The sequence below is a fragment of the Pavona decussata genome, unplaced genomic scaffold (assembly GCF_977016875.1).
Source record: "Pavona decussata unplaced genomic scaffold, jaPavDecu1.1 SCAFFOLD_67, whole genome shotgun sequence".
Lineage (NCBI taxonomy): Eukaryota > Metazoa > Cnidaria > Anthozoa > Scleractinia > Agariciidae > Pavona > Pavona decussata.
This window is the reverse complement of record NW_028145486.1, coordinates 324,902-346,991: the sequence shown is the minus strand read 5'-3', so window position 1 is coordinate 346,991 and position 22,090 is coordinate 324,902. Positions and strand designations below refer to the sequence as shown.

Below are 22,090 nucleotides of genomic sequence, written 5' to 3'. Positions count from 1 at the left end.
CTAGTGCGGGCTCATTTTCCCGAACAGCGGCTGGTAATCGAGCCTAGCCACATAATACTTTTTAATTGAAGGATCAGTGCATTACCGACCTGTGGTGCATTTCAGATCGCTTTGTGTTGTTTTAACTCAGATTTAGAGCAGTGGATAAAACATTGGAGCAACGTTTCCTGAAGAAATTCAAGACAACCTGCAAAAAGTCCGGTGAATATGAGCCAAAACAACAAAAAGCAAATCTGAAATGCGATATAGGTTGATCACGCACCGAGCCCTTCAATTGCAACCTTGGAGTTTTAGGATTGGGATAACCATCCTAAAAGTTAGAAGGGACAACCCAACACCCCTTACCTGTACCAGGGCATCATTTTTGTCAGGGTGTCGGTGGTTTACAACGGTAGCAACAAAGAACAAACAGACTGAAGTTCTCAGTAAATAAGGCACTTTATTTACATGTACAATATGAAAATAATGAAAATGCAAAAACCTAACCCTAAATTTATATAATTAGACACTTCCATAAATATATATTACTTTTGTTGCTTGGTAATCACACAGTGCTCAATACAAGTATTTGTTGCGAGTTCAGAATTTTACACGAGAAAACAAAACGTAGCTAATTTGTGTAAAATTGCTAATACTTAGAGAGCACATGAAATTTGGCCCTGATTATTGGTTAGAATAAATATTGCAACTGTCTGATTTGCAATGTTGACTATAAAAAATCAACTTAAAGATAATGCAGGCACTTTGAAGAGCAAATGCAACAAGGCTAGTTCACACGTATGATGCAAGCGCAAGCAATGTTCACACGTCAGACGCAAGAAGAATGAGATATGTAAGCACATTTCAGTAACCCAAGACGGCAGCAATCTTGTTCCCATAGTCCCCGTTACCCTAGAACAGCAGTCGGGAAATGAGGACTCTAGGAACAAGGTTAAAGATGGCGGAGGAGGACGCCATCTTGGTTTACACGTAAACTGTAGAAGCATGGACATGTATTTTTTGTCTTGCATTAGCATTTGCCATTGCATTGCCCTGGTTCACACATGAAAAATGCAAGCGCAAGGAAATAAAAAAATTTCCATTTCTTATGTTGGCACTTGCTTTTGCATCGTGGTAGTTCACGTGTTTGCTTGAGTTTGCACTTGCATTTGCATAAATTTTCGCTGTTTATGTGAACCAGCCCTAACTCTTTATAACTACAACACTAAGTTAGAAACTTTTTTGCAACAATCATTACAAAGGTGGCTCCCTAAGCACCAGTCCTACAACTGTTAGCCAGTTTACACAACAGGATGGCAGAGGAAAGAGCACAGCAAAACACATGTATCTTTGTTTGATCGAAATGATAGCTAACTCCTGGCGCAGTTTGAAGGAGTCTGTTGCTTAAAATTGATTGCCTTCCTGTCCTTGAGTTTGTCATAAGCCAAAGGTTGTTGAAAGATTGCATGAAATGCTGAAACAATGAGCTGTCAGTAATGGATAACACAAGAAAATACACTGTCCATTAATTTTGCTGTTTTGTCCATGCTGAATTCACCAAATATGGGAAAAAATCAACAATTTTGTTTTATTTCCTTTGAGCATGCGTCATCAGCACACAATTGAAGGTCTGAGAGCATAATTAACTGACCCAGGTGCATTTCAGATGGCTTTTTGTTGTTTTAGCTCAGGCAGTGACTGACTCAGATTCACTAGAGTTTTTGCATGTGGCCTTGAATTCCTTCAGGAAACATTTTTTGTCTGCTGAAATTTGCTGAATCTTAGGCTGTAAGCTTATTTTGCCTTGCCTTGTGCTTCGTTTGCAATAAACACCTATGATTATGGGCCAGATTTCCGTTTTTTATGATAAAATGAAGTGCAAAGCATCGGCTAAAACATTAGAGCAGCATTTCCTGAAGGAATTCAAGGCCACATGCAAAAACTCTGGTGAATCTAAGCTGAAACAATAAAAAGCGATCTAAAATGCGACATAGGTCAGTAAATAAATTAAAACTTATTCTCTGAGCCCTTCAATATTATTATGAAAGTATAGGGAGCCATCTTGAGTAATAACGCTTTTTTTAAGCCTTAAATCATGCACCCACAGCTCAGTGATACTAGTCAAAGAACAACTTGAACCAGAAGCTAGATAATTATTGTTATTTCACAGCTTAATAATATACATGTATTTTAAATAATTATGGTAATAGAACAAACTTGCACATTAGACCTTCATCACCTGGCGGCCATGTTGAGTCTCAGGAGAATAAAAAGCTTTGTTTTTGCATGGTAAGTCGTGCACTGAATTCGTGTCTGGGCGAGGCTTACTGCACAAAAACAAAGCTTTTATTCTCCTGAGACTCAACATGGCTGCCGAGTGACAAAGGTCTATAGAACACTTACTAACATGCAAAACACAAAAAATTCACCAACCAACAATAATGAAGTTTAAGTTACAAGGTGATTTATAATACGGCTTATCCCCACCTGTACTTACAATAAGTGCATATATGTGCATGAATGATGTAGGATTAAGTATGTCCAAAAAAAACCATTCATAATGCGAACAAATAAATCTGAGAACAATTCAACAAACCATCTTAAAATCAATTAAATGGGTCATTTGCTATAATTATACTACTTCTCCAATAGTTATGTCATGTATAATGTGCACAATCTTCTAAGTATATAATTTTGTAGAGTGGTTTTACATAACCCATGAAATAATCCAGACACTCTTCAACAACACAGTCAACTCCAGCCTTGTGGACACCTCGCTATTACGGACACCCCGATAATAAGGACAGCAGCTAAATCTCCGGCAAAAATATAGACGGGCATTTGACTGAAATAAATCCCTGCTTTTACAGACTCTTGCTATTAAGGACACTAAATTGCAGTCCAGAGGGTGTCTGCAATAAGATCGATTTGGACGGTACGATTTTGCCTATGATTTGTCGCATGCGACACGCTTACGCCATGCCTACAACACAAATCGCGTTGTGTGAATCAACCTACAACATCCTTACGACAGACGCACACAACACGAAAAATATCGTAGGTAAAGGCAATGTTGAGTGGCGAGAGTTGTGTACGAGTTTTACATGACGCAAGCAGCGCGCGCTCTAGAAATCGCATGCGACAGTCGTAAGAGAAAATCATACCGTCTAAATCGCCCTATAAAGGGAGTTGACTGTAGTAAGGGAGTTGACTGTAGTTCTATTGTTTTCTTTTGACAAAGACTTCTTTCAAGGGTTTTGTAAATCAAATCTACACTGTATTTATTTCAAGCTAAACCAAGTTATAAAAATGTCACATTTATATACAATGCAGGTCCCCTTGTTGCTACATGTACTCCTCAACACTAGCAAATGCACAGGCTCCTAATCCAATTTTGGACATGAGTTTCAAGCATTCCTGTGCTTGTCCCAAAATCAAGTCCAGAGGAGGTTTTCTTGGCAAGTGGTGAGAATCTGAAGATCAAGCAAGATTGCAAACTAGGCTTAAAATAATATTACTGCAAAATGTGCAAATGAAATTCAAGATGATCTTTCGCAGAGCCGCCATTAACGGTCGTGACCTGGGGTGCTTACCATTTACATGGAAAACCCAGATATTCCAGTTGGAAAATCAAATGGTATGCATCATTCTATTTGGAGTACTTCTAAAATTATGGGCTTGTGGTCAAAGTGATACTCCTTTTGGCATTTACAGCTGATGTTTATGCATTTTGCATGTTGTCCATCTTCTGTTAAGACAAGCTAAATTATTTCGTATTTATGCCGAAAATTTCCATGTTCAGGTGGTTTGCGTAAATGGTAAGCACCCCTGGATACCCTTGAAAGAACCTTGATGTTATGTCTTATCTTGATGGCTGTAGGTTCGTTTCACCCACAAAGCAGCAAGATTGTTATGGGTTTGAAGCTCAGGGCAACATGCGACTCAAAACTTAATAACAGCCCAGTTTAGAAAGTATTAGGACTATAGCCTGCTTTTCATACAGTGGAGCTACATAAATACAGCTACGTGAAGCCATGACATTGTGTATCCTTTAAACAGCATTACTAATACATACAACACAGCATACAGAGTACATTAATTTTTGGAAGCATGACAGAAATGCCAGTAGCAGGAACATGAGAGACACCTGAATAATTTAATACTTTCTAAATTTCTCTTGATGGATGTTTCTTTTTCCTTGCAGCAACATAAAATTAATAAAGTGAAAATGTGTGTTACATGTATGTGCTATACTAACCATCTGCTTCTGCAACTTGTACTTGGCCATTTTCATGAAATCGTATCTTCTCACTTACCTAAAATAGCACTATTTAAAGCAGAACAAATTGGTTCCCTCTGAACTGGATCTAGAATATAACCAACAGGACTACTCCATGGATCGGTATACGCCAAAAGACTAAAAGCTTCCTGAAAATAATTGAACAAGAAGTTTTAAGTAACTTTTTGAAAGCAGCTGAACCTTGGTATTAGTGTAAAAACATGCTTTTATTACTGGTCATGAATACTGGCCATTATGCCACAGCAATGTTCACAGTACAGACATACAATTTGGCATGAAATTATAACTTGTAGTAGAGGGAAATAGAAAGAATTATCAGAGGTGACTACAGACTGTATAACTTAAGACAAATCTCTACATACTGTAATACAATTTATGTAATAATTATAATTATTGTAGTTAAAAAAAGGTTGGGGTCTAAAAATTTTCAAACCAGTTTGATTTTTACTTTTTCTTGTCTCAGATTATGGTAATAAACACTGCACAAAGGGAAATAAAAATCAAACTGGCCTGGAAAATTCAAAACCCCCAAAAATGTAAACCACACCATAATATTATTATAATTAATGTATTCCCAAAATGGCAAACAAGTAGAAAAAAAAAAACATGGTATATGTACTAGGCATCAAAACAAAGATAAACAAATTAGAATAATTTTCCAGTGGGTCCAAAGCTCAAGGGGAGACTAATCGGCGCATAAGAACAAATTTCTTTTATAGCAACTTTTCAGATTGTTGGCGAACCACCTTTAGTGAAATCTGAGTTTCAATCATGAAATCTTTTAAACCTTTTTGAAAGTGTCAGCTTTCAAAATAAGTTTATTGACAGGGGAATATACTTTTCCTGCATCAGTTAAGACTGGAATTGAAGAACGAAAAAACTAATGTAGAGTGACACTCTTGAAGGCAAAGAGTACTTCTGTCATGTAATTAACATGCATAAAGGTGATGTGTAAATACTTGCCCGCATAGCCTTCTTATTTGTGTCATTCTTTCCATGCTCTCTCCTTAGTTGAACACTCATATTTTGGAGATCCCGTCCAAATGTTAAAATCTTTTCAAGTACAGTTCTATTGTGACAACAGGTTTGCCTTGACTCTACTACAACAGACAAAAACAGAGAGAAATCATTCTTTCAACAGTGTAACAATGTACATAACTAAAGAATTCAGCCAGCTACTGTATTTCAGGGCACTGTTCACATGGGGTCCACAATGATGTATTATTCAGTGAATAACACAGGCATACTTGGAAAAAGGAAATCTGAGTGCTCCTATCAGGAGCTGAATCTAAGACCTTCTAATTGAAGGGGTGAATGGAATAAGGCACTAAGTGACTTGATGTAAGGTCAAATTCTCCTTTTGTTTCAAAAGTGAATACAAGGCAATTTGGAAGGAGAATATAGCAATTTATCAGAACTCACTCGGGGCTTTTTTTCAGGCACTCCTTCAATTGCTAGTTCAGATGCTCTACCTTCAAGAAACCAAACCTGCTTTTTCTTTTAGAATGCAATGATTAAAAGCTGAGCTACTGTATTTCATGTATATTTCCTGTTACATTTAAACTTCATCCTTATAGTCATGTACATCACTCGCAGAAACCTAGATGATACAAATCAATAAACATCTCTATTAAATACCTCTACTTGGACTATGATCATGTTCATCCATGTTTGATGTTCCGTTTAAAACTCCATGATTAGGTGATTCTTCAAAATCCTCTACTTCCATTGGGATATTATCGGCTTCAAAGCCATTGTCTATACAAGTGCCATTAGAAACAAATCCATTGGTAGCTGATGATGAGCTGCTTCCTACAGATGCTGCACTGTAGGAGTGTGTAGGACTGACATTGGGGCTTGAACGTGGACTGTGAGCGGCTGGGCGCACATCACTATCACATCCACTGACCATTTCCACAAATTGCCGGCATTTCAAAAGGAAAAGCAGGTTTGGGTTCCTTTCTAAGAGTCCTGGGTATAATGTCTGTGTTGTTTCAATTGCTTCTCCTATTCTGCCTGCAAGAACTAGTTTTTGTATCCCTGAAAGGAAGAGAGGTACATGTAAATTAATTATAATGTAAATTATACTTAAATACAACTATAGGTTTCCATGGCTATTAATGATTGATTGAATTAAAATAACATCATAACATGTACTTTCCACCAATCAACAGCAATTGATTAAAACACAGCATCTGTTTTATAAAAGGTTTAAACTGGTTATTTCTAATGCACAATTGATCACCCAAAAGTCAAGACTCCCTGCCATTCTTCTATTTGCACACAAATTTGTGTTGGCGAATTACATGTTGGCAGTAACACAATCAGACTAGTCTGCAGTGTACTGTGTTGTTTTCAAGAGCCTTTACACTACATCATTCCTCTCGATCTAGCCAGGGGAAAAAATGTAATGGGTACAGCGTACCAATTATGGGAGATAACTCTGCAATGGACTTGCATCCTATCCAGGGTCAGGATGAGTAAAAAACAATGCTCCTACCAGTGGCTGCTTCTGATTCTAAGGAAACCACACTTAAGCCTTGACATAAATTTAAGATACTTAGCTTGTTCAACCAGTAGGATTACAAATGAAGGGGTGCCCGGAATAAGGCCCTAATTGACTTTTAAATTCTCCTCTTGTTTCACAAGCGAATACAAGGCAATTTGGAAGGAGAATCTAACAATTTATCAGAAGTCACTTACAGTGCAGGCCAGAATTAAGCGAACTACGCAGACGCGTTTTATACGCAGCAAAAACGCGTATGCGCGTATTTTTAGACGCGTCTAAATGTGCGCGTCTTTGCCATTGTTATTCATCGTCGTAAGTTCTCTTTGTGTGGTATTGTGAAATAAAACAAAAGAATTCAACGGCTTAACGACAAACACAAAATTAGCATTTTATGAAATCAGCTAGCGACAGCTATCATATTTCGAATCTTATCCGCTTCGTAAAAATTGGCGACTTTAAAAACAACTCCTAGCCGATATTGCTGCGATATTGAATATTCAGCGTGTGTTATAGAAAAGATACATCAAAGCTAATTAGTTGAATACTAGTTGTTCGAAGATCTTCGAAATCAAAGCGCTCTATGCACGAACGGGCGCGAACTCGTGAATAGAATTGGCGAGTAGTGCTTCAAGTTAAAGTTATTTTAAAAATTACACCCGCACATTGTGACTCAAAAGAGAGCGTTTCGAGGTTTCTTCGAAGGGGTGAAAATGGCACAAGTTGGCTATAATTGGAAAGGCACTGTGGCTCCCGTGTTGATTGAATAAAAAAGCATCCAGTTCGCCTTCCAAGAACCTCCGTACATCGTGTTGTTGTCGAATGAAACTTGATACATGTGCAGGAATTTGGTTGCCTAGCACGTGACCGAAATCTTCCCGATGTTTTCAGCGTGGCAATTTCTTTCCACGTCGAAACGACGGCTTCTGTGTTTTATAACATTAGAAGAAGCTTTCAATCTTGCAAACGTTGCTTTTATGGCTTTATCCAAGTGAACGTAAATATAGGAATGTGTCAAGCGTTGCGGTACTCATTAGACTCTCAGTGTTTACGTTTGTTTCGGGGAATCGATCTTATCGCTCACACTGGACCCGAATGAATCGAAATTTTGCAAAATTGAAGCTTCCTATTTAACCCTAAGCCTTTAACCAACGGAATTGCCTTGGATCTTTCAAGTGAACTGAACGATTACATTTTGCGGCCGGAGATAGTAAATGCTCGAGGTAGAATGAGGGAAAGTTCATGGTAAGTCAGCAAATCTGAACCGAAGCGCGCTAGAGGAGCGAAGTCTGTTTAAAATCATTTGGCGGATTTACTGATTTTATTCCGGGTCGTAATTTATTTGTTTATTCTATATGAATTACCCACAAATACTGTATAATTCTCGAACTACCTACCGAATCATCATTGCGGCAAGGAATAAATAAGAATAGCGTTTAGAAATATAAACAAACAAGTTAAATCCTTTCACGGTCTACGCAGAGCTCGTTTCACAAAGTACAGATCTTTAAATTTAGAAACTCTGCACTTCCGGCGTTTTATTCCTCTTTTAGGTTGTCACACAGAAGTCTGACTGTTGCAGTCTTGATATCTTCAATGCTACAGATTTAGTCATTATTTCGTTTCGTTTCGCAAAATACAGTAAACCTCGCGGCAAGTTCTTTTTTAAGTTTCTTCTATGCGCTCAACAACATGGAGTTTTTGCGCTGTGCCGGTTCTACAAGTGTAGTCATAGTTTTGTCAAACCCTTCTGAAAGGCTTTTTCAAGGCAATTCAAAAGAACAATGAAAGATCAACAATGCGAAAACAATGAGCTAGCTCATACATACTAATGCGTCTGACTAGACGCGCATCTGCAGATTTTTAGACGCGTATTTAACGCGTCCGCAGCAGACGCGTTTTACGCGTATGTTTTGGTTCGCTTAATTCTGGCCTGGGGCCCGTTTCTCGAAAGTCCCGGTAACTTACCGGGCCCGATAAGTGTCTTTGGTGATAAATGTTTCATAACAGAAGTCAATTTTTGTTAGCGTTGAATACTAAATTTCAGAACCTTATAATTCTATGAAAACATTGGCCAAGTATCATGTCTCTAATCACTGTGTAATCGGCGAAAAAACATTTAAAAATATACTTATTTGGCCCGGTAAGTTACCGGGACTTTCGAGAAACGGCCCCCTGCACTGTATAGCTTTTTTCCAGGCACCCCTTCAAATGGACTTTAGCTTTACCGTAATTTACACAATGCATAATTAGTGTTGTATACATTAATGGCCTTACTTTGTCTGTTTTTGATGGAAGCCATCTCCTCTGTGAATGATTGACCTGTGCTTTTAGCAAAGGCCTCGGCAGTAGCACAATAGCCATGATGGACCAAGTATGTTGAAACAATCCTATGATTCAGCAAAACACAGAAATTAAAGACAAACTCCAGAAAACGATAGCAACAGTATTACACTGTGAACACTGTGCTGTGCTGTGCCGTGCTGTGCTGGTCCTGAACATGGAGTACAAGATTTACTGACATTGTCTTGCAATACCTTAATAATATACACTGCAGTGTGAAAGACAAAGACATTGATGTGTTCAAATTAAACACAGAATAGATAGCTAAGTAATGCTTGGTAGGCCAAATGATGGATTACGATTAGTAAGCACTCCAGAAGATGTGATCCAATTTGCCATAAGAGGGATAAAAATGACTCAAGAAAATAATGTTTTACCTGGAAACGGTGCTTAAACACTTTTCAACACATTCAAACACCTGGTTCAAAAATAAAATGCGCTGTGTTCTATTTTGCTTATTACACCTCAATTTATGATAATCCTGGAATTGGAGAATTCATGATGAATAATGTTTCAATAATCCAAAACAGTGAAAAAAATGGCAACTGGTATATTTACCCATAAATCCTAGTGTACGAAAATTCTAAAAGTGCTCATAAAAATAATGGCTTTCTTTTTGCTTATTGCCTGTATTAGGTTTGCAAGGTATTCTAGTATGACTTGTATGTAACTGCCATCTTTTTCTGTACAGTGAATTCTCTTTGTTTGCCTTTAAATTATTGACAGTTCTAAAATGCTGTGTTGGGGGTTACAACAAGTTTTGTTTGAGGTGTTTTTGACATGTTTAAACAGTTTTTACATGCATTTAAACTCATTTTTGTCTAAAACATTAAACAAAATTTCATCTTAATCCCTCTTATTGCAAAATTAAAAGGGTAACACTGTAACAGATGCTTGGCTGTGGTCAAGTCAGTAATAAGTTGAAAGAAAGCGTGATCCAAAATTAGCCACTTACTTTTGAAGTGTTGTCTGCCAAAGTCCTTCCTTGTCTGTAAAAGGAAATGTCTGTATTGTATGCCTTGTTCTAGCATGGACTTCCTGTGTCAGCGAGAAAAAAAACAGCTTATAAAGATGCAAAAAGGTACATTCACTACTGATACTGTCCTTAGCAATTTCACCACTCTTATCATGGGCACTGTCACTTATTGTTCAACAACGTTGTAGTTGTTTTGAGTGGTAGATTTTTGAGCGCCAATCTTCCACCAAACATTCGGAATACAGAGATGATGCTAAGAGTCGGCTACTGGCAAAATTTGACCGTCTGAAAGAGATCTAATTACTGACTGAAATTTCAACAGAACACAAGTACTTGAGGCTCATATTAAAGCTGCACAGTCCAAACAAGCTGGCTGGCTTTCTTAATGAACCTGCTCAGGTTTTCTTAGCTACATCACTGAAAAAAATGACCTATTTATTGATACAGAAATGGTTCATCTCATCTATAGTATCCACGAATGAAATAATTTAATTTATTAATAAGGAATTGTCCATCTTAAAATTCAACTGAATGTTTAGAGTTTATCAAGTTCACTAGACTACTTATTATTTTTCTCTGTTAAAAGGACCACATATTCACACCTTCATAACTTCTTCTATGTCATAAACAAAAGGCTTTTGTCCAAAATTAGCCTCTACAACTTCACCAGGAGTTTGAAGTCCAACAGTGGGGTACAGATTTGACTGCAGAAGAGAAACAAATAAAGATATTGAGTATTACACACCTGTAAAGGTCACTGAAAATGAACGATTTATTCACTAAAACGCAACGAAAACTTAGGCAATACATTTCATGATTCTCGACCAGAACGTCGAGCAACGTTTTTCATAACATAAACTCGGACCCAGTGTCCACTCATTGGAACTTAGTCTCCACTCATACACACGCAATGCGCCTTACACAAAATGAAACGCGGAATATAAATTTTCAGTTCGGAACATCCTCCCGCCCGATGCAGGGAGTGCATCACATGTAACTTGTCAACAAAGTTCAATAAAGTTCAACTAAAATGTTCAACAATGTCTCATCAAGTTCAATTAAGTTCAGCAGCTATATCAGCATCACAGGCTTCAAACAGGTGTAGCCGCTGCACTGGACGGCGAGTAACACTTCCGGATGAGGTCCGCAGGGTGACGGACCGGACAAGTCCATCGCGGCCTGTGTGGGTGTCTTCCACTCGTGCACGTGACCATTGACCCCGAGCTACACGATCCTCACTCACAAGGACCAAGTCACCTTTACGGATTTCACGACCAATCTTATACCATTTCTTGAGGGGTGTCAGGGATTTCAGATACTCTGCATGCCAACGCTTCCAAAATCCATTTACGAGCCTCTGGTGATACTGAAATCGTTTGGTGAGGGCTCTTGATGTCTGTTCTGAAACATGAGTGTCTTTAGTCGGACACACTTGAAGGTTTCTGCCAATCAGAATCTGTGCAGGGGTAATCACACTGTAGTCATCAGGGTCTGCACCCAGGTAAGTAAGAGGACGACTGTTCAGTTGTGCTTCAATTTCAGCCAAAATAGTAGTTAACTGCTCGGCATCTAACATTGCTTTGGCAAATAGTTTCTTCAATGGCGTCTTAACACTCTTTACAAGTCGCTCATAAAACCCACCCCACCATGGGGCCTTCTCCGCTATGAACTTCCACTGAATCTTCTTTTCGGACAAAGCACTCTGGGTTTGGTCTGATTCCAATACTCTCCAACATTGCTGTAGCTCCTTGTTAGCAGCCTTGAAAGTTTTTGCATTATCTGACCAAATAATGCTGCACATTCCTCTTCTTGCAATCATGCGTCTCAAAGCAAGGAGAAATCGCTCAGTCGTCATATTACACACCAACTCTAAGTGTACCGCACGGGTAACTGCACATGTAAATAAACAGATATAGACTTTATCACCACTGTCTTTCAAATACAAAGGACCAGCAAAGTCTAGTCCCACATTAGTGAACGGGGGCGCAGGCTTAATTCTGTCTTCAGGAAGTGGTGCCATCCGCTGACCAAAGGGCTTTGTTAGGTAATGGCGACATATTAGACAGTTCCTCAGTGTCTGACGGACAGTCGATCGTCCTTTGATCAACCAAAATTTCTGTCGCAAAACTGACAAAGTGTGTTCAACTCCAGCATGAAGCTCACGGCGGTGAACATCATCAATCAACAACTTAACAACAGGATTGTTGGAAGGCAAGATAATAGGATGCTTCTCCTCTTCTGGTAACAGTGACTTGTGAATTCTTCCTCCAACACGAAGAAAACCACTAGTAGGACACATAAACGGGTTCAAATTGGCCAGGTTGCTGTCCTTCACTGTACCATGCCGTTTACTTGACGTAATTTCTTCAGCAAAACTTGCTTCTTGTACATGAAAAATCAACCATTTTTCTGCATTTTGCATCTCTAAACCAGTTAAAGGGCTGTCAATCCTTTCCTCCTCTTTCACCCTTGAGTTTCTAACGAATCTTCTGATCCAAGCAACAGTTCTTAGCAAGCGACCGTACTTACTGAATCTTGTGAAGTCAATGAATGGCTCTTTGGGTTGCACAACACAACTGACACTAGCTTTACTCTTCCTCTCTGGGTCAACATTTTCCCTGGAAGGCTTTGACCTCAAATCCTCGGGCCAATCTTTTTCGGACTCTTGCAACCAAGAGGGTCCTTTCCACCACAAATGACTCTCTCTTAACTGACTTGCAGACAAACCTCGGGTAGGTAGATCCGCTGGATTCTGCGGTCCTGGACAGTACCTCCAAACACTGGGATCTAACAATGACTGAATTTCAATAACACGATTGGCAACAAATGGTTTCCACTGTGAGGCGGCTCCTCTGATCCAGTGTAAAGTTGAAGAATTGTCTGTCCAACAAACAATGCGGTTTATGGGACAATCGATTGCACCTTTGACATAGGTACAAAGTCTAGCAGTAATTACAGCAGCCATCAACTCTAAGCGCGGAAGTGTAATCTTCCTTACAGGAGCCACTCGGGTCTTGGACATTACAAGACTGGTAGATGCCTTTCCATCTTCACTAACAACTCTCAGATAAACTGCAGAGGCATAAGCAACTTCCGACGCATCACCAAATGCGTGTAACTCAACTTTAGGATTCTGACTTAATGACAAATCAGTGTAACATCTTGGAATGTGAACGTGTTCAAGTTCTGAAAGTTCTTGAACCCACTGATTCCATTTCAATGAGACTTCCATGGGAATTTCCTCATCCCATCCAACACCTTGGGTCCACAAACTTTGAAGAATCAATTTTGACCTCACTGAAAACGGTGCGATTAGACCAATCGGATCAAAAATCTTTGCTGCTAAAGACGCCACTTTTCTTTTTGTGTACACTGTCTCTGATCTGGACTTAACAATGTCCGCATCAATTGCAAAGACAAGGCTGTCAGTTATCGTATTCCACTTTAAACCTAATGCTTTTGTCATTGGATGTGCTTCTGCTAAATCACTCTCCAGGTTGACGAGACTAACTGCTGCTCTGTCCCTCTCAGGTAAAGAATCCATAAGCTCAGACGAATTGCTTGACCATTTTGTCAAATTAAAGGCAGCTTTCTGCATAAGCTCAGTTGCACTTTGCTGCAATTTCAGTGTTTCCTGCACATTGTCTCTCCCTGAAGCAAAGTCATCAACATAAGTGTTCCTTAAAATTTCACTTGATGCAACAGGGAATGTTCCTTTACACCTTTTCACATGCTCTTGAATAGTACCAATGGCAAGAAAAGGACTGGAAACAACTCCAAATGTGACCCTTGTCATTCTGTAAATCTTAGGCATGGCCTTAGGGTCCAAATCTCTCCATAGATACCGGTGTGAATCCATGTCTTCCTCTTTTAACCGGATCTGTAAGAACATCTTCTCTATGTCACCCATGATAGCTACATGATTCTTTCGAAAACGCAGAATAATTCCAACTAAATCTGGCTGCAATGCTGGGCCTGGCTCTAAGCAGCTGTTCAGAGAGACACCATTGCTATCTTTAGCTGATGCATCAAACACCACTCTTGTCTTGGTTGTCTGCTTGTCTTCTCTAATGACCGCATGATGGGGGAGATAAAACACAGGACGCCCATCTGTCGGTGTAACTTCATCACAAGGTACTTCTTCAGCAACACCATTCTCAACATACTTGTTAATCGCTTCTCGGTATGACGTAGCTTTCATTGGCTCTTGGAGCAGCTTCTTTTCTAGATTGTACAACCTACTTTCCGCTTGCCGGTAATTATCTTTCAATGCAACACGATCTTTCTTCCACGGTAAGGATACTTCATAGCGACCATCATTGTACGTTAGAGTCTCTTTAAACTTCTTCAAGACCATATCTTCAACATGAGTAGTAGAAACTGAACTTTCAGCAGGTCTAACACCAATGGACTCCAAATCCCAGAACTTTTGAAGTGTTTCATTCAATTGTTCCTCAACACCAATTTGAACATTCATAGACACAGTGCATTCTCGGTCATGACCACCTGTTGGTCCACAGAAGACCCAACCCAAAGTTGTGCGAACTGCAACTGGTTCACTGGAACGTCCTCTTACAATGTCTCTTGTCACGAAGGAATAATAGAAATCCAAACCAATAAGCGCATCAATCTCCTGTTCATCTCTAGGGAACTCTTCAGGAAATACTATGTTCCGAAGATGAGACCATCTTGCTGGATGAATATCCACAGCTTCAGCTGGCCGGCATATTACTGGTGTAGTAAGCGCTTCAATACACTGAGGCTGTCCAGATTTATCAACAGGTGCCACAGTAAATGTAATTCTCTTCCGCAAAGTGTTCTTGGTAGCCTCTCCTCCAAATCCAGAGACAACAATTTTGACACTCTTCCCGTTAGGACCAAGCTCATCAATTACACTCTGCCGAACAAACGATGTTTGAGAACCAGGATCAAAGAAACATCTCACAACTTTTGAACACCCATTCACTCCACACAAAATAGCTGGTACAGTCTGCAGAATCACCTTTCCACCTGAGCCCACTGCAACAGAATTTGCCACAACTGAAGATGACACAGGAGGACCTGATGAAGGGGATGGTAATTCAGGGACCGATTCCACCTTAACTTCTTCCAAGTGAGGTCGAGCTGAATCTTGATGCAGGAGACTGTGATGTCTACCTTGGCAGTGCTTGCATGGAGGCTTCTGGCACACTTCAGCTCTATGACCAGATTCAAGGCATCGGAAACACAGACCCTTAGACGTTGCCTTTCTGAACCTTTCTTTCACAGGCAATGACAGAAAACTGACACATGACTTCAAACCATGGTTTTTGGAGCAAATGACACACTTGCCCTCTTGCGTTGTCGCACATAATGCAGAGGTGGATGACCTTTGCGAGCGGTTAAACTTGAAACGATTTTCACGATTTCCAGGATTTTCCTTTGCTGGAGCTTTCGAATCAAGAGAAGGAGGTTGGGAAAACTCTTTAGCTCTAATCAGTTGTTCCAAGAAAGTGAACAGTGTTTTCACTTCTACACAGTCCTGCTTAGCTATTTCCTCACTGAGCTCCAGTTCCCATTTTTCCACAACTTCTTTAGGTAGCTTGTCCACGATAAGGGGCACCAGAACAGGAGCCAAAGTTTCAGATTTAAACTTTTCACCCATGGACTCGACAGAACGAACATGACCTATCACTTCATCGTAAAATTTACGCATGGAGGCTGCATCATCACAGCTCAAACGTGGCAAATGGATCAAGGATCTTACATGTGCATCGAGGATTAACCTTGTATGCCCAAATCTTTCCTTCAGGATTTCCAAAACTGGCTGGTAATTCGCTTGTACCACTGCAAAACCTTTCACCACTTCAGCAGCCGAACCCTTTAGCGATCTCATCAAATACTCTAATTTTTGGACATCTGCCAACGACGCATTGTCGACTACCGAAACTTTTATCGACTGATAATAGGGTTGCCAACTCAAAACATTGCCATCAAAGGTTGGTAGATTGATCTTGGGTAGCTTAACTTGTACTTGAGAAGACGACTGAGATACATGTGGGTTGCTTCCCGCCAATTTCACTTCTGGCAAATGTTTACTTGAAAGATAACTCGTCATTTTCGCCATGCTTTCAATCACACGCCCTTCATACTCATTGTGACTCTCACACTCGGCATCAATGTCAGCATCTTCCAACATCGTGCACATTGTGCCTTGCACTTCTTGCAAATCGCTCCATTTGCTTGCGATGTTATCTTTCAACACTTGAATTCGTGCATGATTATCTTGTTGTGACAGGGCTTCGTCGACTGACTTCACCGTGTCTGTTAAAGATTTTCTCAGAAACCTTCTCTTTTTCTTGACAGCTTCTAAATCTTTCGACATTTTCAAACACCGTTTAAAATTCCACTGCAAATCCACTGAAGTTCCACTCGATCAAGGTGCTGCAACACACGTGTTTTGGCGCCAATCGCCAAGATGCGAAAACCCACTTTTTCGCGGCAAGAAACAGAAGTCCAACACTCCTTTTCGCTTGACCGATCGTCGATACTGTTCATCCGACTCAAAGGACCATGAAAATGAACGATTTATTCACTAAAACGCAACGAAAACTTAGGCAATACATTTCATGATTCTCGACCAGAACGTCGAGCAACGTTTTTCATAACATAAACTCGGACCCAGTGTCCACTCATTGGAACTTAGTCTCCACTCATACACACGCAATGCGCCTTACACAAAATGAAACGCGGAATATAAATTTTCAGTTCGGAACAGTCACAGAGAAAAACAATCAGGCACCTTTTGAATCTACAATAGTGTACACAACTTTGAAAAATCATTCTGGAATTATAATGTAAAATAATGCTAATTAAATCACTACTGTAACTATAATAAATAAATGAATAAATAACTGAATAAATAAATAAATAAATAAATAAATAAATAAATAAATAAATAAATAAATAAAGTGCTACTTACCGGTAAGTCTGTGAAAGCAATTCCTGAGAAAAGACAAAAACAGAAATATAAGTTACAAAGAAAATACTGACAAGAACCCAAAATGAAAATTTAAATATGCTACACTAATCTTCTATGTAACTAAATAACAGTGCCCTTCAATTTTGACCCATTTTATGTCAAACAGAATACAAGGTAGCCATTGTTTAGGATTTAACACCAGAAATAATGTCGAAAAGTCTAGATGCCCTATTTTTGCCCAAGGGCCCTTTATCAATACTTTAATGGGACAGGATTTTTTTTTTAATAAAGGTACTGAACAATAATATTATTGTTCCTTGTCAGATATTAAAACAAGATGCCCTTAATCGGCATGTACACGGAATGCTTAATGTTGCCCCATTTACTCCCCATTGTATGCTTTGCAGATTTTTAAAAACTATCCTCCCTTTGCAATTGAAATAATTGAATGGTTTTATTCAGAGAGACTGTGTGATACTGTTTATCGTTGTGTTACTGGGAATCATACTGGAAATAACTCTGCAATAACGTCATAACCCCCGCTTGAACTGGTCTGGTTTCCTCAGCGTTGAATTATTCGATCTGTTTTTAAAAGCATAGTTTCTTTGATGTGAACCCTCCCAATTTCCACCGTTTGAACTGTCGAGAACTACTTGGGAGTTATTGTTTCGATTTACCGCTTGAAAAATGTTTGGTTTTTTTTCTGAAAACGGCAAATCGGAGTCTTAAATTCATACATGTGGCTGCCATTGAACGAAAACAACCTTCTAAATGATGTTTGTTTGACGTCACACAGGTAAAGATGAGTAGGTCCCCTCCCTCGTGATATAGGCGCTGATAATGGATTTTGATTGGAACGTTTTTGTTCAAGACAATCAGAACAATAAATCCCTTTTGGGAGAGGGCACAATTTAATGTATGTTTAATGAATAAATCAAATGATAATTTGCCGTCGCACAGAAAGGGATGAGAGGGTCCCCTCTCTCGTGATATGTGCCTAAATAATAGATTTTGATTGGGCCGCTTCTGTTGAAGACAATCAGAAAAATACATCCCTACTAGGGGAGGCCATTTAAATGCATAAATTAATGTGGCGATTTGTGACTAACACGAAGAAAAAAAAAAGATACCCAACCCAAACCTAGACACGGCCTGCCCTGCGGGCATTCCATGTAATTAATTTTAATTGACTTTGAAATTATTATTATGGTACACTGTACCCTGGGATGGGCACGTTTGCTTCCTCGCAAAAAATAAAAACAAACGAGAACTTAAAACTGTAACTTTGAAAAGTTCTGGGCCCAATACATTACTAAAGGCTTTTGAAAAACAGGTCCCTGTTTTTGAAAACATATAAACTAAGGAACCTTTCTATTAATCCAAAAATTCTGGAAGTTTTGGATGAAGAATCAAATAAAACAGAATTTTCTTGAAATTTTGGGTACACCTCACAAGGTTATCCTAAGGTTCTGGAAAATTGAAACAACCAGAAAAATTATTGTCTTATTTTAGTTTACACATTAGAAAACTTGTGAATAGAGCAGGTTTGTTTTCAAGTTAGTTGTGGTTAACTGGGAAATGCTGTTTCATTCCAAGTTTAATTTTTGGAACTTCAAACCAAAAGTTTCAGCTGAATGGAAAGATCCCCAAGTCTAGACCAAGATGTGCTCTACTCATACCCTTGCACCAGTAAAGCTATGCAGTAAAATTATATGACTGTATAGATCAGTATTATTACCCAGATTGACACCATTCTTGGTGTAAAAACATGAGTTATCAATGAGATTGACACCACATCCTATGACATCTCCTGTTGTGAAGGTCGGGCCATATGGCTTTCCATTCCCAGATGAACAGAACGAGTGACCATCATCACCATGGTAACCATAAGAGTTCTTCTCCCAACCTGAAAATATGACAAGGAACAAGGTGCTTTTAGCCAGATGTTTCATAAAATTTGAAGAGGCTGATTTTCCCAAGGAAACTTGTCAATCATAACCTAAAGAACATATTCCCTGCCTGTTAATTATCAGTTACTGGTACTTTCAAATAATTGAAAGTACCATTTACATGTAATAAGTTTTATTTTAGTCAACTCCCTAGACCACAAATTGAAGCATAATTTTTATGTGACCTTTGACCAAAAAAACTGGAGCAAGTGAGGAAATGTAAAGCAACGCTGGGGAGAGAGACTCAAAAAATAAATTATAACACTCTCCACTAACCAAACAACAAATTTATTCAAATTTCCTGTTTGTTCAGCAATGGGAAATTCCCATCTCATTGATTGAATTAATGATATCAAAGACTGGTCGTCTTTGATAGTCTTTTTTTTTTCATACAAGAATCCAAGGTTTTGAAAGTTTGTACCCACGATAATCAACACCATGTCATTTCCTGAGCAAAATATATACATGTAGCAACAAAACTTACCTGGCAATCTGTTCATATTCACTCCTTGGGCAGATAATCCAATACCCATGTACCTAAACACAAACATAAAACAACCCTTAGATTTCAGTACTACAGTATTAATAAGCAAGCTCAAAGAAAAACAAAAATTGTCCACATTATGATAAGTGATTCGTTTACAGATAGTGGGCCATTTTGTTCTCCATTTTCAAAACAAGGTAATAATAATAATAATAATAATAATAATAATAATAATAATAATAACAATAACAATAACAATAACAATAACAATAACAATAACAATAACAATAACAATAACAATAACAATAATAATAATAATAATAATAATAATAATAATAATAATAATAATAACCTTTATTTACCCTTGGCAGTGTTTATAGCCTAAGTGCTAGTGGGGCAGAGCATTAAACCTCGTAAAGAAATAATATAAATTGAAAATAACATGGTTAAAAATCCCAACTGGCAGGAGGCAATCTGTTCTGAACAGATTGCCTCCTGCCACCACTTGGGACTACTGAGAAAAAACTCCAGCTAGTGGTCAGAGCGGGACTTGAACCCGGGACCACCGGATTTCAAGTCCGGCGCCCTAACCACTCAACCACGCTGCAACCATGAAGCACATATTAGGCAGTTGTCGGACTGTTGTCCATGTTATGATGTGTTTGCGAACATTTCCATCGGTGACTATTCAATCCAATTCATGAACGGCAGACACGGCCACAGTCCCCGCAGATATAGCCTGATGCTGCTGCAGTACAGTATATAGAGTCAAGTATAAGACAATTTTGGTAAAAAAAATGAAATGTTTTCAGGTTTATAAACTAATAACAAACTTGGGGAGATTTTACTGATCAAATTATAGAGATGTCATTGTACCTGCGCTGGGAAGCATGTAGATTCATTGTCAAATTGTTTATGCTTGTTTAAAAAACCATGGCAAAGCTACAGGTACATGTAGAAACTTGTGAAACATTTTACAGTAAAATGAATAAAAGTGTTTCTAGAAGTAAATTAATTTGACAAAAATGTTTGACATTCTATCTCAGTACTTTGCACTAGTCCTTTGACATGACTTCATGATTAGTACTTTGTACTCTTGAGGTGGATTCATAGGACAATGTTGTCATTATGAAGAGGATTTCATGGTGATTAACACACTTTGCACTATGAAGAGGCTTATGTTTGCTTGACTTTTGAAGCTTGGTAGTCATGACAGTGAAACCTTGTAATTTCTTCTTTCAAGAATGGTATTTCTTTCATTTTAATAGAAAAAATTTACATCATTTATTTTTCCAACAATTTAGATTGAATTATTATGGACAGGTACAGCTTTGCAGTTCTAACTTATTATTAATAAATTATATACAATGGTCAATCACCAATAAATTTACCATTGCAAAAATTTAAAGACAGTGTTAATTATAGTTGGTCAAGCATTCGTCGTCCACTAGCTAAACAACGAACACAAAACTGGTTGGAAAGTTCAGAATTTGCATAATTCTAATATTAATGTTTTTGTTCTTTATAACGATTGTCATTAACATAATTCATCTCCGCTTTTTATTACTTACCCATCGCGTCCCTTGCTTACAATTCGCACTTCAAAATAATAAATACCACAAGCTGCTGGGATGGGATGAGTAGCTCTTACAGAGGCCGCGTCCTTGTGCGTTTTTCCCACACCTGAAATCAATTTTACGCGAACCCAAACGTGAGACAGGTTTTTCACAGCCCAAATATTCAAACCACAATTTTTGTAGCTACTGTGTATTGCGCTTTGCTTCGAAAAGCACGACAAATCTATTGACATCTGAAGTGTCTACTTTCAAAACATAGCGCAACTGTTAAGTGCTATTAACGTTCAAATACTCCTCCATGATCCTGAAATTTTCTTACCACCAAAGATTCGATCTCTGATAAAAACGCAAACAACACATTTCAAACGTACGGTTATTCGATTCAGATGCGAAGCTCGCAAAACGATGTTTCTATCACAGGTAAACCTGTCTTGTAAGACACAAACACAGCTGATCAAAACACGCTTAAGCTTGCCAACTGATTTCACACAACAACGACATTGAAGAAGTTTCTTAGCGCGAGAAGAAAGAAGACGAAAATGCTCAAGTTCTCTCACCTTTGTAATGCACTTTGAGATTATTCTGTGAAAGCCCTATAAAGGTAAATTTGTCTTTGGGAGACCAAGATCTCGGTAGAGGGGTCTCAGATTCTTCTACTTTGGGATATAGCAAAGCTATTCGATCAACTTGTTGGCTTGTATCTGAATTTGAAGACGAAGAGCTACTGCCCGCCGCCATGTTGCTGTCCGCGCTATGCATTGCGTCATGAGGGTCTGCAAAGAAGTCTGGGGCATAAGGCTGCCATGGGATGTGATCATGCAGGGTTTGTACTCTGTACGGGTACCAAAGGTTATTCACAAGAAAAGTAACACTCTGCTCTGCACTGGACACGGTACTGTTTTTCAAATTATTTTGAACAATAGTTGCACTAAGTTGGAAGATTTTGTCCTGGTTTTTCCAATCCTCTCACTTCTTTATGTTTTTTTGTTTGTTTGTTTTCACAATTGAGTGCCTT

The 22,090-nt window shown here is 38.7% G+C and overlaps 1 protein-coding gene across 1 annotated transcript; it reads right to left on the bottom strand.

The window, feature by feature from the left end:
* Nucleotides 1-419: 419 nt before the first annotated feature.
* LOC146477916 (ran-binding protein 9-like) lies at nt 420-21,835 on the bottom strand. The gene is made up of 12 exons (XM_085112595.1): nt 21,633-21,835; nt 21,070-21,181; nt 19,499-19,551; nt 18,804-18,971; nt 17,066-17,088; nt 10,707-10,808; nt 10,084-10,166; nt 9,063-9,175; nt 5,918-6,319; nt 5,239-5,379; nt 4,296-4,403; nt 420-3,452 (listed from the first exon to the last, which is right to left on the bottom strand). The coding sequence occupies exons 1-12, from the start codon at nt 21,832-21,834 to the stop codon at nt 3,325-3,327; spliced, it is 1,635 nt and encodes a 544-aa protein (XP_084968721.1). The 5' UTR covers nt 21,835; the 3' UTR covers nt 420-3,324.
* Nucleotides 21,836-22,090: the final 255 nt, after the last annotated feature.

What these genes read in the sequence shown, in the direction of transcription:
- LOC146477916 (XM_085112595.1), bottom strand. Translation starts at nt 21,834, where the DNA reads ATGCATAGCGCGGACAGCAACATGGCGGCGGGCAGTAGCTCTTCGTCT. An exon ending in TTCCATCAAAAACAGACAAA is followed by an intron (nt 6,320 to 9,062) that starts GTAAGGCCATTA and finishes TCTTCCTTTCAG; the next exon opens with GGATACAAAAACTAGTTCTT. An exon ending in TTTAAATAGTGCTATTTTAG is followed by an intron (nt 3,453 to 4,295) that starts GTAAGTGAGAAG and finishes CTTGATCTTCAG; the next exon opens with ATTCTCACCACTTGCCAAGA.